The sequence below is a fragment of the Lathyrus oleraceus genome, chromosome 7, assembly GCF_024323335.1.
Source record: "Lathyrus oleraceus cultivar Zhongwan6 chromosome 7, CAAS_Psat_ZW6_1.0, whole genome shotgun sequence".
Lineage (NCBI taxonomy): Eukaryota > Viridiplantae > Streptophyta > Magnoliopsida > Fabales > Fabaceae > Lathyrus > Lathyrus oleraceus.
The window spans coordinates 5,228,314-5,245,981 of NC_066585.1; the positions used below are offsets into that span (position 1 = coordinate 5,228,314).

General features: G+C 36.1%; 2 protein-coding genes and 1 non-coding gene across 3 annotated transcripts; 1 reads left to right on the forward strand and 2 right to left on the reverse strand.

Annotated features, from left to right (window-relative positions):
- Positions 1-1,540: 1,540 nt before the first annotated feature.
- Positions 1,541-5,640, forward strand: LOC127100596 (mitogen-activated protein kinase 9). Its single transcript, XM_051037830.1, has 11 exons — positions 1,541-2,077; positions 2,156-2,564; positions 2,650-2,777; positions 2,924-2,983; positions 3,061-3,210; positions 3,428-3,583; positions 3,688-3,825; positions 3,912-3,985; positions 4,306-4,419; positions 4,660-4,819; positions 5,325-5,640. Exons 1-11 carry the CDS (start codon positions 1,787-1,789, stop codon positions 5,394-5,396), a joined length of 1,752 nt encoding a protein of 583 aa, XP_050893787.1. The 5' UTR covers positions 1,541-1,786; the 3' UTR covers positions 5,397-5,640.
- A 51-nt stretch (positions 5,641-5,691) lies between these two features.
- Positions 5,692-8,848, reverse strand: LOC127100595 (pentatricopeptide repeat-containing protein At4g02750). The gene is made up of 2 exons (XM_051037829.1): positions 7,210-8,848; positions 5,692-7,098 (listed from the first exon to the last, which is right to left on the reverse strand). Exons 1-2 carry the CDS (start codon positions 8,728-8,730, stop codon positions 6,292-6,294), a joined length of 2,328 nt encoding a protein of 775 aa, XP_050893786.1. The 5' UTR covers positions 8,731-8,848; the 3' UTR covers positions 5,692-6,291.
- TRNAL-UAA (transfer RNA leucine (anticodon UAA)) lies at positions 8,837-8,919 on the reverse strand. Its single transcript has one exon. It is a non-coding gene; the product is annotated as a tRNA-Leu (tRNA).
- Between the last annotated feature and the right edge of the window lie 8,749 nt (positions 8,920-17,668).

Consider the following 17,668-nt stretch of genomic DNA (forward strand, 5'->3'; position numbering starts at 1 on the left):
ATAACTAGATCCCAACAATTATGAGATTTAAACCTATGGTCCTAATAGAGGTTTGGATCCTGCGAACATAGTATGTAATTTGATAGACTTTGACCTTGGAAGATGGAACTTAGAAGCACTCAAGGCCAGTTTTGATGCTAGCGAAGCAGTTCAGATAGCCAGCATCCCCCTTTCTAATAAACTTCTAGATGAAAAATTGATTTGGCATTTCGAAAAGGGTGGAGAATACTCTGTCAAAACAACTTATCACTTGCTAGGGGACCTTAATAGTAGAAGTAGACATGACCCATAAACAAGGTTGGATCTTGTGTGTGGAAGAATTTGTGGAAAGCTCTTGTCAATGAGCGTGTCAAAAATTTCATATGGAGGCTATCCAAAGACATTTTCCCAACAAAGTACAACCTAAGAAAAAAAGGTATTAGGTCAGATGTTTCCTACCCATTTTGTCAACTCTATCCAAAAAGTTCTCTTAATCTATTTCGGAAATGTGACTTCTCCAAGAGAGTGTTCTTTTCCCTTCCGCTAGGAGTGCATTTTTTAGATGGCCCTGGGGTGTTTGATTGGATTTTTGATTTTCTCGAGAGAAGAGATAGCTACTTAGGCCAATTGGTGTGTACAAGGATGTGGAAAATATGGCAAGCTAGGAATATAATGGTCTTTAAGAAGGAGTGTCCCGATCTCAAGCAGTTGCCTAGGAGATATGGGACACTATAGAGGAATTCAACAAGGAGACCAAGTGTGGTTTGCGAAAGGAGTCTGCTACGTTGAATGTTTTTCCTGCTAACAACTCTTGAACAATTCGGACTGATGCTAGTTATTTTAGTGAAGGAATGATGTTGTTGGGATGCGTCATTAAAGATCCAAATGATAACATTTTCCTTATTGCTTCCAATCGCTTCTCTAGCTAAGTCGATGCCAGTACAACTGAAGTCCTTGCCATTAGATAACCTTTTCATATGACTAAGGATATGAAGTTAGATAATTCTACTACCTTAGATCCAATTGCTAATGATTATAAGATCTACTTAGAAGAATTCAAATCTATAATCCTTATGTTTCTGAAAAGACTCTATATAATATGGATGCCCATCACATGGTGAAGTAGGCAAATCCATAGGTTCTATACCTTAGATTGATTTGAAAGATCCCTTATTTGTTTGGCCAATTTAGAGCCTATTTAATATATTTGACGTTTGAGATAAAAAAAATATAAACACGAGAATTTATTATACAGCTTACTTTAATGAAAAATTATAAAAATATAAATAATTTTAACTTCAACTCAATTTTAATTGAAATCAATTTCACATAAGAAATATATTGAAAGTTGTTTTTCCATTATGAATCAAAGACATTATAACTAAATTTGTTAAAGATATTTGAAGTTAGATTTAGTATATTATATAAAAATGGAAAAAATAAACAATGAATTAACAGGTAATAAATGAGAAACGAAACCGAGTTGAGTTGACTGTACAGCAAGGTTGAAGCTGGAAGAAAACAAATAAAAACCACAAACTAAAACTAAAAGCAAGTAATAAAGTTAATCACAAACATGCAACTAAACTAACTCTTCTGTAGCATAAGATATTAATAGGATAAGATCCAAAAGCAAAGAAAAAAAAAATCTGCAAATTCAATTTCCCCCCTTTTTCTCCCCCACTCCCAATCCACCACTGTCATCAATAAATATTATATTTTAATAAATAAAAAAGAAATTATTAACACAGAGAGAGTCAAAAGTCGAAGAAAGAACAAGTTGATTGAATGGTAAATGTAACACTAAATGGGTGGCGGAGGAACGATCGCCGATGGACTCCGTCGTTTGTTTCAACGTCGATCTACAACCACCAAGCACCACCACCACCGCCACCACAATGATGACGACGACAACGACCGCGTCTTCGTGAAAGATTTGCGCTCACAGTTGGCAATTATTCCAACCACTAACAATCACGATCACGATCACGATCATCACTATCATACTACTACTACTACTACTGCTTCATCTCTCTTCAACATCAAAGTTCCTGTTCAATCTCTCTTCCCTCCTTCTTCCATGGATCCAAACAAAAAGGTTTTCATCTTTTTTTTTTGTGTTATCTTATTATTGTTTATTGAATCTTATTGTTGCGTTCTTGTTTGATTCAACCAGGGTGCGCCGGAGACAGAGTTTTTTACTGAGTACGGTGAGGCAAGTCAATACCAGGTCCAAGAGATTATTGGAAAAGGAAGTTACGGTGTTGTGTGTTCTGCGATCGACATTCACACTGGCGAAAAAGTTGCAATCAAGAAAATTCACGATGTTTTCGAGCATGTATCCGATGCTACGCGGATTCTAAGAGAGATTAAGCTCTTGCGCTTGCTTCGACATCCCGATATTGTAGAAATTAGGCATATTATGCTTCCTCCTTCGCGTAGGGAGTTCAAGGATGTCTATGTTGTTTTTGAGTTGATGGAATCCGATCTGCATCAAGTAATTAAGGCGAATGATGATCTTACTCCGGAGCATCATCAGTTTTTCTTGTACCAGCTTCTCCGTGGGCTTAAATATATACATACAGGTTTGTTAAATCCGGCTCCTTCGTTTTTTCAGATGGTTGTATAGTTATAATGAACTACTAATGTGTTGCATTTGTTTCCTTGCAGCGAATGTGTTTCACCGTGATTTGAAGCCGAAAAACATTCTTGCTAATGCTGATTGCAAATTGAAGATATGTGATTTTGGACTTGCTCGGGTTTCGTTTAATGATGCTCCGTCTGCTATTTTCTGGACTGTAAGTACTCCATTGTGCAACCGCGTTGATCAGTTTCGTTAATCAATTATGTTTTGCCTCTTAATATTTTCAAATGGAACCTATAAATTGCTATTTAGCTACTTCGGTAACCCGTGTGCTGACTTGATTTATCTACTTTTACGAAGGACTATGTTGCAACCCGGTGGTACCGTGCACCTGAACTATGTGGTTCTTTTTTCTCAAAAGTAAGCTTTTTTTTGACATCATGAATACACTTGATGTATTGAAATTTTATGTAATTTATACTCCTTGTCTTATGCAGTATACCCCTGGAATTGATATTTGGAGCATTGGATGCATATTTGCAGAAATGCTTATTGGGAGGCCATTGTTTCCCGGAAAAAATGTGGTGCACCAATTGGATCTCATGACTGATTTGCTCGGTACTCCTCCTCCCGAGTCCATTGCGAGAGTTAGTATATCAAAATCTACTCTGCAGTTTTCTGAATCAGTATGCATGTTGTGACATGGTGGAGTCAGATTAGTGTTGAATTTCTAGTGTTTCTGAAAGTTCTTTCTCTATTATTGTTTTAAGATACAACTTATGGTTTATTATAAATTGAAGCTTCATTTTACAACCTCTATCCTCTTGTGTATATGTAAATTCTTAAGTATTGATTTTATTACAGATTCGAAATGAGAAAGCTAAAAGGTATCTTAATAGCATGCGGAAAAAGCATCCTGTTCCACTCTTCCAGAAATTTCCAAATATAGATCCTCTGGCTCTTCGTATACTGGAGCGCTTACTTGCATTTGATCCTAAAAACCGTCCATCAGCCGAAGAGGTTGGTCTCTATAACTTGCATATGATTACCTTCCAAAGAAGAAAAGTTTATTGATAGTTAACAATGGGAAAATTTCATTATTTCTGTTATGCTTGTGATATCAGGCTTTGTCTGATCCTTATTTCCATGGTTTATCAAACATTGATCGCGAGCCATCCACTCACCCCATTTCAAAACTTGAGTTTGAATTCGAGAGAAGGAAATTGACTAAAGATGATGTCAGAGAATTGATTTATCGGGAGGTATGACCATGCATTTTACTCATCCTTGCTTCAAATGATTTCATCCCCTTTACGTTGTAATAGTTAATTATACGTAACGCACACAGATTTTGGAGTATCATCCCCAGATGCTTGAGGAATATCTTAGTGGTGGAGATCAAACCAGCTTCATGTATCCAAGGTAAGTTATGCTTGGCGATTTGTTGAAGGCTTGATAAGTACATATATTAAAGCAGATGTGCATTGAGACTATAAAGCATCCATTTTTTGTAACATTTTAAATTGAATTATTTTACGTAGGGACTACGTTGCAATTTTATTGCAACTCAAACTTTTGTTGATGCTCATCCTTGTAACAGATAAAACTTTGCTTGCATCAAATTACTACTGTTAATTTTGTGTTTTGCATGTCATCCAAGAATTAATATGCACAGTGGCTTCTTTAAAACTCAAAATTTACACCTATTGGTTATTAGTTAGTAATTCTATGTTGTTGTATAGCGGGGTTGATCGATTCAAGCGACAGTTTGCACATCTTGAGGAACATTATGGCAATGGCAAAGGCAAAGGCGAACGAAGGTCACCATTGCAGAGACAGCATGCCTCCTTACCTAGGTAAATATTTGTCGATATTTGATTCTGTGAACAATTTCTAGCCTTAGCAGTTCAATTGTTTTTCGTCGAAGCTAGGCGAACCTGTTTAAATAGGGGATTTTTGCGGCTTTTTAGGGGAAAGGGATTTATGTTTTTAGTATGTTATCCACGGGTTTACATATGAGGTTGGCTACAGGCCTCTGAAACATTTTCTCTTGTTTGAGTCATATGCATTGAGCACTACAATTTCACTTTTTGCAGAGAGCGAGTTCATACTTCCAAGAATGAAAATAATGAAAACAACGATATTGAAATGCCGACTCAGACTGGACCAAATCTTCAGAGTCCACGTAGCTTGTTGAAGAGTGCCAGCATTAGTGCTTCAAAGTGTATAGATGTGAAAAGAAGTAATGATCCAGAGGTAGTTATCTCTATCTTATCAAATGGGAAGCTCTTATCTTAAGTTATGCAATAATAAGAATATCCAAAAAACGGTTTCAAAATTGTGTTGTGATGGTACAAGTATCTGTCTGGATATGATGATGATGATGATATTAGCAATGATCATATTTTTGTTTTCAAAATATAAGATAGGATACATCTAGGATATTATAAGCTCATGAAACATAATATATATAAAATTGCAATTCTATAAATTTAAAATAAAGAATGCACTTTGAACTTTGGAGTAAAAATCTAACTACACTAAAGAAAATTACAATTATGCAGCAAACAAATTTGTGAAAGAAGAAAATTATGCAGTATTTTTTAAAACCGAATATGCAACATCTTATGATTATTGTCAATTCTGAAAAACATTAATCTGAATTTTTTGTGTGACTGCACAATAGACATTAATCTTAAAATCATCTTGGCCGTGTACACTCAAATTCGTACTCAATAAAATGCATTTCTTGTATTAGCAGGAACCAATCATAGAGGTCAATGACGACGCAGCAGACGAATTGATTGATAACCTGGCTGCCCTGCATGCTTAATTCTAGTTTAATTACGATTTTGAAGCATTGCATAGAAATTCTTCCAGTTGTTTGTGCTAGAAGCTAACATGAGGAACTCATTTTTAAGGAATGTCATTTTGTAATACCGCAGTAGGTTCTGTAATTAGGATGTATTTGTGTGTACCAAAACACAATGTATACTACTGATATATTTTGAAACAAGGAACAACATTTTGTCGCAGCATTTCCTTCTCATTATAAATAAACAAAACATTATTATTCACCTACAGCATGTACATTTTGGCTTGGCAAAATCACTAATAAGAACCACATGTAACACTATTATTACTATTATTACATTCCTGGAAGGTTTTCAGACAGTATTTTTTGTATGGGTAAAATACAAAACATGATTACTGCAATGAATTCAAATACATATGAAAAAAATTTAAAAAGCGAAGCATTTTATAATATTGTAAGGGATGCAATCAATGAGAAGAAACCTAATTTGTTAGAAGTTGCTGTTGCACCCATTTTCCTATTTCCTCCTATTTTGAGTACCAAGAAGGACTTTGACAAATTGCCAAAACTTTATGAAGAGCATCTCTATCTATAGCTGTCTGATAATTCAGCTCACTCTTCATGCATGCCATGCATTTCATGCTATATCTTTTTAATTTCAGTGATTTGGGTTCTCGAATATAATTCAAAGATATATCTCCCATTCAAGCTTTCATCATTCGATATCTCCTTTTGGTAAGTCTGAGTTAGTAACTCAGATTTTCCAATCACCTACGTCATTTCACATGGACACTAATTCAATTACTGGCCGGCCGGATATGACTGCACTCCTCACTGCTATCAGCATTTCTTCAATGACAATATAATAGGCCCAGAAAGTATTAATTTTTACTATATCCGTGATCTCTCCGTTTTACCAATAATCTCCACAAGAACAAATACCCTCGTTGAAGTGGTGAAAGCGGTGAGAATCTCTTAAGATTATCAACCTTCCAACAATTTTGGATATGTGCTTGATGGCACTATGGCAGTCTTCGCACACACGCAAGTTTTTCATGACGCGTATTGGTCTGCCAGCTGGTATGGTTAGAATTCCGAATGCTACTGCTAACTTTTCACTGTGATACTTGAGCATATGCTCCTTCTCTTCCTCTTCGACATCATGCAGAACCAATTTTGTTGAAGAAACATATCCCTCTTCCCTCATTTTTAGATCCAGCTCTTCTAAAAAGCCATATATTCTCTCTTTCTCCGGATGGAAACAATCCCCAACTGAGAACGTATGAATCTTGTTTTGTACCTCAACCCAGCTATACCCAGGTACTTTCTGTACACCAACATTCCTCATCTTCAATCTCATCTTATCAGCATCGACCCATCTGCCCGAAGCTGCATATAGATTTGAAAGAAGGACATACATTCCCGAGTTATGAGGTTCCATCTTAAAAACCATCTCAGCAGCCTTCTCCCCCAGCTCAGTATTGCCATGAATCCGGCTTGCACCAAGTAGAGCTCCCCATGAAGCAGCACCTGGCTCAAAAGGCATGTTTCTCATTAAGTCCTGTGCTTCTTCCAAACGGCCCGCTCTGCCAAGAAGATCAATCATGCAAGTATAATGTTTTGAAGTTGGCGTTACACCGTAATCTTTATTCATTGAATAGAAATACTCGGTTCCCCTGTCTAGCAAGCCAGTATGACTACAGGCAGAGAGAACACCAACCTGAAACATGATAAAGAAATAACAATAAGCAGAGTGTAATATTACATGTAGCAACCAGGTAAGCTCTAAATAAAAACCAAAACGCATATGAAATGTATAAAATATATATACCATGGTAATCTCGTCAGGCTTAACACCTGCTGTCTTCATTGATTCAAATATCATTAAAGCTTGTCTGCCAAATCCATGTCTGGCATAACCAGCTAACATCGTGTTCCAAGAGACGACATCTTTCTCCTCTATTCCTTCAAAAGCATCATTAGCTTCGTCTATGCTGCCACATTTAAAATACATTGCAAGAAGCGCATTCCCCACAAAGCACCCAGTTTCATATCCCGTCTTCACCGCTTGCCCATGAATTTGTTTCCCCAATTCCAAAGCAGCAATATCAGCACATGTGCTCAAAGCACAACCAAATGTAGCCCTATTTAAACTTTCTCCATCTCGTTTTATCTCTACAAACATGTTCAGAGCCTCTTCATAGTGACCGCTTTGAGCATAACCAGCAATAATAGCCGCCCAAGATACACAGTCATGCTGTGGCATCAGATCAAACAATTTTCTAGCCTGAGCAATGTCTCCATTCTGACAGTAGCCTGTAATCATGGTATTCCATGAACTTATATTCCGACAAGGCATAGCCTCAAACAACTCCCTAGCAATATCCATTTTCTTGGATTGCACATAACCAGCAATCATTGCATTGTATGAAACTTCATTTTTCTGGGGCATATCATCAAAAAATATTCTAGCTTCATCCAGCATTCCATTCTGCACATACCCAGACACCATAGCTGTCCACGTGAACACGTCCTGTATTGGAGATTCATCAAACAATCTCCTAGCCTGCGACAAATCTCCAACCTGGGCATAACCTGAAATCATAGTATTCCAGGTAATTGCATCCCTAAAAGGCATTTTGTCAAAAAGCCGCCTAGCATCAACTATCTTCTTTTTCCTAACAAAACCACCCATCAAACAGTTCCAAGAAATCAATTCCCAATCCGATTTGGACTCAAACAACCGACAAGCTTCCTCCATTCTGCCATTATGAACATAAGCAGCAAGCAGACCATTCCAAGAGATGGAGTTTTTCTCAGGCATATTATCAAAAACCTCCCTTGCCTCATCAACATATCCATTCTGAGCATACCCAGACAACAAAGAATTCCAGGAAACAACATCCTTGTCAGGCATTAAATCAAACAATCTACGTGCATCACCGAGTCTGCGGTTTCTGACATAGCCAGTAAGCATTACATTCCATGAAAACAAGTCTCTTTCAGGCATTTGATCAAACAGCTCCCGTGCAAGGTTGAACTTGGAGTTCCTCAAGTAACCAGATATCATTGCATTGTAGGAAACAGAGCTTCGACGAGGCATGGTGTTGAAGACATGTAGAGCAGAGTCACAGTTGCCATTGCGCATGTGAGTAGAAATAGTTCTGTTCCATTTAAGGATGTCGGGATCTTTCACGTTTGAACTATTGTTGGTTACACATTCTCTGTTCCTCGTACTTGTACTCAGTTTAAGGTGTCTGTGTCTTCCAACAATAACAAGACGCCGCATGTTGCATATACGAAACATTACTGCTACATAACACGCATCATTGTAGATTGAACAAAATAACATTCGTGAAAATAAGATTAAGATTAAAGACCATTTATAATATTTAAAAAATTAAGGAAAAATGAGAAAGTGTAAAAATTCAAGGAAAAGGAATAAAAATGAAGATAAATGCTGGCTGTGGGGTTCGAACCCACGCGCACTTATGTGCAGAAGATCTTAAGTCTTCCCCCTTAACCTCTCGGGCAAACCAGCTTCTTGTTCTGTTTTCGTACAATTATTTATATAATCAATGTTCAAGATAGAATACCATACAAAACATACGTTCATAAAGCACTCGGCATTTTTTTTTATCGTACTATGTCTAATCATGGTCTCAAATGATTAAAAGCTATTTTTTTTTTATGTATATAATAAACTAAAATGTGATAATTATTTTAGATGTTATGAAAATAGCTAACTGATATTGGAGGGTTTGATGAATAATTTGTTGATTTCGTCCCAATACCAATACCAAAAACATAAATATGTTAGATCTTTTTATTTAAATGTTTTCAATTTCGTTTTATTCAATGTATTTAAATAAAACTAAAACTATAAACACTAATTTTATTTTCTTGAAACTCCATAAAATCTAAAAAGTTATTAGATGAGATAAAATTTTCACCTATTTAAATAAAACTAAAACATTAACCACTTAAAGTAAATTGTAAACACTAATTTTATTTTCTTGAAACTCCACAAAATCTAAAAAGTTATTAGATGAGATAAACTTTTTCACCTTATCCTTAATCCGATTTGGGTATCCAACCAAAGGATATTAAAAGAATCAATTAACATTGATCACAACGTCACCGGACACCTAAGTACACTTTTATTTACGATTTCTAACTTTTAACTCCGTCTAACAACTTCAGCTTCATCTCTCAACTTAAAAGAACAAATTAAATTTTTTATTCTTTGAACTTTTACTTTCTGATGAGTACAACGGGTATGAGGGGTGATAATATATTTCCATTGTGTAATCGACTTCCAAACCTGAATTTGGTTGCGACGACAATCTTCTTTTTCTCTTTAAGAGTTTTATTAATATTTTCTTATTTTTTCTTTTGGAATAAATAAAGTTTGGTGACGACTCTGTTCGAATCGTTTTTTCAACGACTTCACGAATGATCGTATTTTTCGAGATGTGACAACCGGAGACTCAGCTCCAAACTAGAGAGAGTCAAACCTGATTTAGTCCGATTTGCGATGAACATTACCTATGTTTATTTGTTGTATTTTATATTCTTTTCTTTATTTCATTGTATTGGTGCTATATGTTATATATTGTTGGTTCTCATGGTACTATTGGGGGCTATCTGATTATTGGCACTTTGTGAGATAGACTATTTACCAGAGTCTGAGGAAAGTCATATGATTAAGATGGTGGTTGTGTAGTATTGACCCGCGATGTATTTTCCTCGTTGGAACGATATGAAGATCCCGCCTAGAGTAAATTCTCTTGGAGATGTTATTGTCCGATGAGCTTTCGTCACAGTGATAATGTTTTCAAGTTGGATCGATGAATCTAGGGACCGTTTTAGAACCTTGGAGTCAATGGTTGTGTAGTATTGGCCTGCGAGGTATCTTCCTTGATTGGTATGATACGAAGACCTCTCATAGAAGAAATCATATTGAGGGTATTGTTGTTCGACGAGCCTTCATCATGACGGTGACGTTATCAAGAAGAACCCATGACTCTAGGAACCAATCAATCATAGATCCTACCTATGGGGTTCCTTTAATCAGAGATACTAGTTATTCACCCGGTGTTATGATTAACCCGGAAACTCAGTGTACCTGTGACCCTGAGCATTTCATTTCATTTTCTCCTTACATAAAAAAAATCATGCATTTCATCAACATGCATACATATCATTTTTCAAAACAAAAACAAAAAACTTACACACATTCCACCTTATTGTCCAACAAATTGATGTCTCGGTACAGATACAAAACTCGCAACAACTACAAGATGACACTCGAGCAAATTGAGGCCAACCAAGCAACCATAATGACTTACACCGACTTCATGCAAGGAAAGATGGATCTCCTGCTTGAGACCATGTTAAGCATGGCCCAAAAGGAGAGAAATGTTGAAATCAATGTTGAACCCCAAAAAGTTGTTGAACTGATTGGCTCACTGTCACTTCGCATCCCTGGGGTAACTAATCATGAATTTGGCTTTGTTCGTCGTGAGGGGGTTCATGTCCCTCCTCCTACTTTAAGGATAACCTCAGTAGGGTATCCCTGGAATGGTACATGCAACTAGAAAAGGGTCAGGTCTAATCTTGGAGGGACCTCGTAGAAGCTTTCCTCATGTACTACTAGTACAACATTGATCTTGCACCCAATCACACTTAGTTGTAGGATATGACAACACAACAACGAATCATTTTAGAAGTATGCCCAAAGCTGGAGGGAGTTAGAAGTTAGAGTTTAACCCCTTCTCTTGCACTAAGAATTGATTGATATGTTCATGGGGATACTGCATTTCCGATACCTGGAAAACATGGTGGGATCTAGCTTTTCAACATTCTTTAAAGTTGTCACCATCAGAGAAAGAATAGAAAGTCAGGTGAGAAAGGGAAAGCTACCTTGTGCTGCAAATACTTCGGGTGAAGGGAAGAAGCCATACTCTAACTTCTAGAAGAAGCCAAAAGGTGAGGCCAATTCCATAATGGGAGGATGGGGAAACCAATCTCAACAACATATCCCAATACCTTACCACCAAATTTCCGCCATTACACCTATGTCATACCCATAATAATAACCCTTACAATAGCCAGCTTACCAATATCAACAGTTGTATCAGCAGTAAGGGTATCAACAATAACACCAAAATCTGTGAGTGCAACTTCCGTTAGATATGTTTTGTATGATGTCAAAACTAGGATACTTCAGCGTAAATGTAAATTGGATGATATCCTCTAAATCTCTATGTGCATCTTAGCATTAGGAAGCATACAAGTATTTGGTAACAATGTGGGAAAGGTCTCAGACATCAAAAATGCATGAAAAAACATTTTTTGTGAAAAATAGTAGTACAGGTCGACACATAGAACTATAGGTCGACCTATGGAAAAAAATTGGTTATAGGTCGACACATAGAACTACAGGTCGACCTATGGAAATTTTTTTTGGCTATAGATCGACACATGAAGTCTATAGGTCAATACATATGCTACTGTATTAAAACCTGTGGCCTCTATTTCATGTGTCGAGTTTTCAGGTCGGCACATAGGGAGCTCATGATTATAATAGGTCGACACATGACATTAGACAAGTTGACCTATGCATTAAACAAGTCGACACATAACCTATATAGGTTGACCTATCCAATATTTTTCTCCAAAATTTCATATTTTCTATCCTCTCTTGTATTTCCCTTTGCCCTAAATCACCCATACATATAAATACTTCATACATGCATCATTCTCTAGTAAGGTCTTCCAGAGTGAGTAAAACCTACATGAATCCAGGATTTCAAATCATCTCATCATCTTCAATTCAATATATGCATACACACAATCAAACTACACATAATCATTTTTCGATTGGGTGTCATATATATTAGGATTGATAACGTCAAATTAGGTTTGTTATACCGAGAATATTGGGTTACGATCTTTTAGGGATTCAAATAAGAAAACCGAGGTGGGGTTTTCCTTCAAGATCTTTAGGGTTTAAAGGTTTTGGACAAGATTGTTCAATTCAAATATGATCAAGTGAAATTCTTGATACTAGGTGTGTCGGCAAGGGCGTAGCGTGAAACGGTGGATCGTGTTGATAAATCTTGGGTTCAACAAGTGTACGCATGGGATTAATTCAGCCGGGTGAAAGCCTTGAGACAAGGAGGTCATGCAAGGAAGTAGCAATGACAGGTGAATTGAAGCGACATTATTGGTGACTTGATCAGTCTTTGATCATGGTTTTTGGAGATGCTAGATTCAAGAATAAACCTAGGGTTTGTGGGATTTGATTTCTCATCTCTTAAATTGATACTTTTGCAAGTAAGATTAATTATATTAATATCTCGGTTAAAATTCAAATTGAGGGCAAACATACCCATAGCGAGGTCGATTGAGGAACTGCCTAAACAAATCCTTGTGTATTCTCTCTCTCTCTCTCTCTCTCTCTCTCTCTCTCTCTATATATATATATATATATATATATATATATATATATATATATATATATATATATATATATTATCTTTTATTTTTCGATGCACAAATTTTTGATTGCTTTGATCATCAGATCAATATAGTTTGGATCATAATTTTAATTACATTTTGAATTTTGTGTTAGTTGTATTGATCATTAATAATTTGGTTATGATTGGATTTCTTAGAACAACAATCACCATATAAAATTCAAAACTTTGTTTTTCGCACATCAAGTGTTCGAAAAATTGCTTGACTTAGTTTTCGTGTGTGAATATCGTTAGAGATAGACTGTTACTATTGTAGAGTATTCAATTAGTTGTGCTTAATAGTCGTTGATCGACTTGTGGATTATTAGCATTCTATTGGTATTCAATTGAAGGTTCGATTAGACGATTTTGAATTCGAGAAATATTTGAAACTTGCTTCCGCGCTAAAAAAATTCTAAATCAAAGTTTCAAAGAATTTTTTAACTTAGGGTCTATTCACCCCCTCTAGATCTAGGCATATCGTCTAACAAGTGGGATCACGAGCTCTAGTTATTTCCGGTCTTAAGATTTGCTTATTAGATAATGGCTATCGAACCTAAAGGAGCGTATAATATAGAACATATTTTCACCGGCGAAAATTATGGCTATTGGAAAGCTTGTATACGTATCCATATCAACTCTGTTGATAAGGGTGTATGGGACGTCATTTCCAATGGTCCTAATCAAATTACAATGACCAATGGGGAAGGTGTCATCGTACCAAAACCGGAAAATCAATTGAATGATAATGATAAGAAGTTCTGGTCTCATGATTGGAAAGCATAAAATATTCTCACATCCGCATTAAGTGTTGATGAGTATTATCGTGTCTCTCATTGTGAAACCGCCAAGGTTATGTGGGACGCATTAGAAGTTGCCCATGAGGGAACTAATGAAGTCAAACAAGCTAGGATCAATACTTTGAACCAAGAGTTTGAACTCTTTCGTATGAAGCATGGTGAAACCATTACCGACATGCAAAAGAGATTCACACATCTTATCAATAGATTGAATGCTCTAGGTAATACCATGCGCAATTCTATTGCTACTAATAAGGTTTTAAGATGTCTTAACAGGGAATGACAACCCAAGGTCACCGCTATCAAAGAAGCGAATGATCTTAAAGCACTTGATCTTACTACTTTGTTTGGTAAATTGGAAGAACAGGAGCAAGAATTCACTTGCTTGGAAAAACATGAAAAAGAATATGAAAAGATGATGAAGAAAGAGAAAGGTAAAGACAAGGTGGAAGAAAAGAAGTCCATTGCTCTAAAGACTTCTAGTTTCAAGTCCTCAAAGAATGAGACTAGTAAGTATGAAGAAAGAGATAACAAGATCTACGATGATGATGATGTTGGGCTATTTGTCAATAGATACAAAAAGTATATTCAGAAGAACAAGGTCAAGCACTCCGAAGGCAACTTAACAAAATTTAGAAGGGAGTCCAAGTCTTCAAAAGAGGGTGAGAATGGGAAAGGTAAATTTAGAAGCTCTTGTTATAATTATGGTGAAATTGGTCACTAGAGATGGGAATGTCCCATGATTAAGAAATACAAAGAAAGAGGGCATCATAAGAAGCGTAGTAAACCTAGAAGAGCTTATGTAGCCTGTGAGAATGCAAGTGACCCCTCAAGCAATGAAAGCTCCACTTCAAGTGTAGAATCGACCCAAATTTGTCTTATGGCTAATGGAAGGAAGAATAAAAAGGTAAGTCCTTCTAAACTTGAGCTTACTAGTGATTTATCTTATTCTCAATTACAAGACGCTTTTGATAATCTTCATAGAGAAGCATTAAATGCTTTTAAGAAATTAGCTTCACACGAAAAGATCTTTTTACAATTAGAATCTAAAGTATTAGAATTCGAAAGGAAGTTGGAAGTTATTAAGAGATCTATGATAGATATTCAAAGTGACAAGAATATGTGTGAAAAACCTTCTAAGTTTGGTTGTGAATTTTGTCATAATTGGAAAAAAGAGATAAATGGTCTTCAAGTCAAATTAGACACAACTTTACAACCTAAAAGTGCATTTCCTATTGATCCTTCTAAGTATGAAAAGTCTTTAAATCATTCATACAAAAAGCATAAATTTTTTAAAAGGGATTTGAATGGTAAAAGTATAACTCATCATAATATATCTTGTCATTATTGTTGCAAAAATGGTCATACCATTAAAAAATGAAAATTTAGGAAGATGTTAGTTCCTAAAGGAGTCTCTCAATGGTTGTCTAAATGCAACCTTGATTTCACTCACTTCCAAGGATCCAATTAAAATTGGGTACCTATTTCCTTTGTTTAATTCTACAGGTTGAATGTCTTTAATCTACCGAAAAGATATGGTATCTTGATAGTGGATGTTCAAGGCATATGACGAGTGACATATCTCTTTTCATTGATTTTGTGCCAAAGAAAAAGGGATTTATCACTTATGGAGATAACAACAAAGGAGCTATTCTTGAAAAAGGTAGTGTAGATAATTCCTTATCTACTACTATCTCCGATGTAATGCTTATTGATGGTGTTAAATACAACCTTCTTAGCATTAGTCAACTTTGTGACAAGGGTTTTAAAGTCACTTTCACTAATAGTTGTTGTTTATTTGAGTATAATTAGAAGAAGGATTGTGTGTTTAAGGGCAGAAGAGTCAATAATACTTATATGCTAAATTTAGATGATATGTCCTTGGTTGGTACTAAGTGCCTTGCAACCATGAGTGAAAACTCTTGGTTGTAGTATAAGTGCTTAACTCATATTAACTTTGACTTACTAAACAAGGTAACCTCAAAGGATCTAGTCATTGTTCTTTCTAAAATGAAGTTCACAAAAGATCACCTTTGTGAAGCATGTCAAATGGGGAAGCAAATGAAGGTCTCTTTTAAATAAAAAAATATTGTTTCAACATGAGACCTCTTGAACTTCTTCATATGGACCTCTTTGGTCCTTCTAGGACCAAGAGCTTATGTGAAAACTATTATGGATTTGTTATAGTTGATGACTATTCTATATTTTGTTAGGTTATGTTTTTGTCTAGTAAAGATGAGACCTACGCGACTTTCAAACAATTTGCCAAATTATTCCAAAATAAAATGAATTTGAAAATTGTTTCCATTCGAAGTGATCATTAAGGAGAGTTTGAAAATCTTCTCTTCAAAAAATATTGTGAGAAACATGGTATTGAGCACAACTTCTCGGATCCTAGAACTCCACAAAAAAACGGGATTGTGGAGCGTAAAAACTGAGTTTTAGATGAGTTAGCGAGGATGATGCTTAATGAAGGAAATTTACCAAAATACTTTTGGGCTGATGCTATTAGCACGGCGTGTTATGTTTTTAATAGGATATTGATACGTCATCTTCAATTCAATCTATGCATACACACAATCAAATTACACATAATCATTTTTTGATTGGGTGTCATCTAGATTAGGATTGATAACGTCCAATTAGGTTTGTTGTACCGAGAATATTGGATTGTGATCTTGGAGGGATTCAAATAAGAAAACCGAGGTGGGGTTTTTCTTTAAGATCTTTAAGGTTTGGAGGTTTTGGACAAGATTGTGCAATTCGAATCCAATCGAGTGAAATCCTTGAGACTAGGTGTGTCGGCAAGGGAATAGCGTGAAACTGTGGATCGTGTTGACAAATCTTGGGTTCAACAAGTGTGAGCTTGGAATTAATTCAGCTAGGTGAAAGCCTTTATACAAGGAGGTCACGTAAGGAAGTAGCAACAACATGTGAGTTGAAGCGACATTGTTGGACTCTTGATCAATCTTTGATCAAGGTTTTTGGAGGTGATGGAGTTAAGAACACACCTAGGGTTGTGGGATTTGATTTCTCATCTCTTGTATTGATACTTTTGCAAGTAAGATTAGTTATCTTAATATCACAATTCAAATTTGAATTGAGGGTAGACGTTTGATAACACTGAAATTTACGTATTTTCGACTCCGATTTCACATGCATTCTAGTTGTTTTATTGTCATTTTGTTGTGTTATTTCTATGTTTTCCTTTGTTTTCAGGTTTTTACTTTAATCGGAGCCCCGATCGAGAAAAGGAGTGAAAAAGGGCTAAAAACCCTAAAATTCAACATTTTGTTCTTGTGGCCTACCCCATGGCTGGCGCCATAGACCCTGCCATGACGTGTCAAATTCAACTTCCATCAACTCCCACGTTTTCCCACTACTTCCACTAAGGCGCCCCATATTGTGCTTGTGGCGGGCGCCAAGGCCTTGTGGCGGGCGCCACAAGAGGAAAAACGGTTCCCTCCTATTTTCAAGTTGAAGGGCATCCAAGTCATTTCCATCTTTTTACTTGCTTATAAATAGAAACGCGAATTCACTTTTACAATCATCCAAACTTAGAGCAGAGGAATATCCAAACTTAGAACAGAGGCAAACTCAGAAGCAAACTTGTTTCACTTAGGCATATATTCAGTATTTTATAGTGGTAATCGCTTCGCATTGGAGTGTTACCACAATTGTGTAATCAAGTCTGTGATAGAGTCTGTAATCGAGTTTGGAGCACTTTGGGAGGAAGTTAATCCTGCCGTCATTTTCATTTCCGCATTGCAATTTACTCAGCCCTCCGATTGGAGCAGGTTTTTATTACTTGTCTTTATCTTATTTATTTCCCGCACTCGCTTTACTTTGTTTATTTCCCGCACTCGCTTTAAATTATTTATTTCCTCTCACTCGCTTTACTTTGTTTATTTCTCGCACTCGCTTTAAATTATTTATTTCCTCGCACTCGCTTTAAATTATTTATTTC

Excerpts from the sequence above, each read along its gene's own strand:
- LOC127100596 (XM_051037830.1), top strand. The coding sequence starts at position 1,787 with ATGGGTGGCGGAGGAACGATCGCCGATGGACTCCGTCGTTTGTTTCAA. Across the intron at positions 3,211-3,427 it reads CTCCCGAGTCCATTGCGAGA|ATTCGAAATGAGAAAGCTAA; the intron begins GTTAGTATATCA and ends ATTTTATTACAG. Across the intron at positions 4,820-5,324 it reads AAAGAAGTAATGATCCAGAG|GAACCAATCATAGAGGTCAA; the intron begins GTAGTTATCTCT and ends TTGTATTAGCAG.
- LOC127100595 (XM_051037829.1), bottom strand. The coding sequence starts at position 8,730 with ATGTTATTTTGTTCAATCTACAATGATGCGTGTTATGTAGCAGTAATG. Across the intron at positions 7,099-7,209 it reads AGCCTGACGAGATTACCATG|GTTGGTGTTCTCTCTGCCTG; the intron begins GTATATATATTT and ends ATCATGTTTCAG.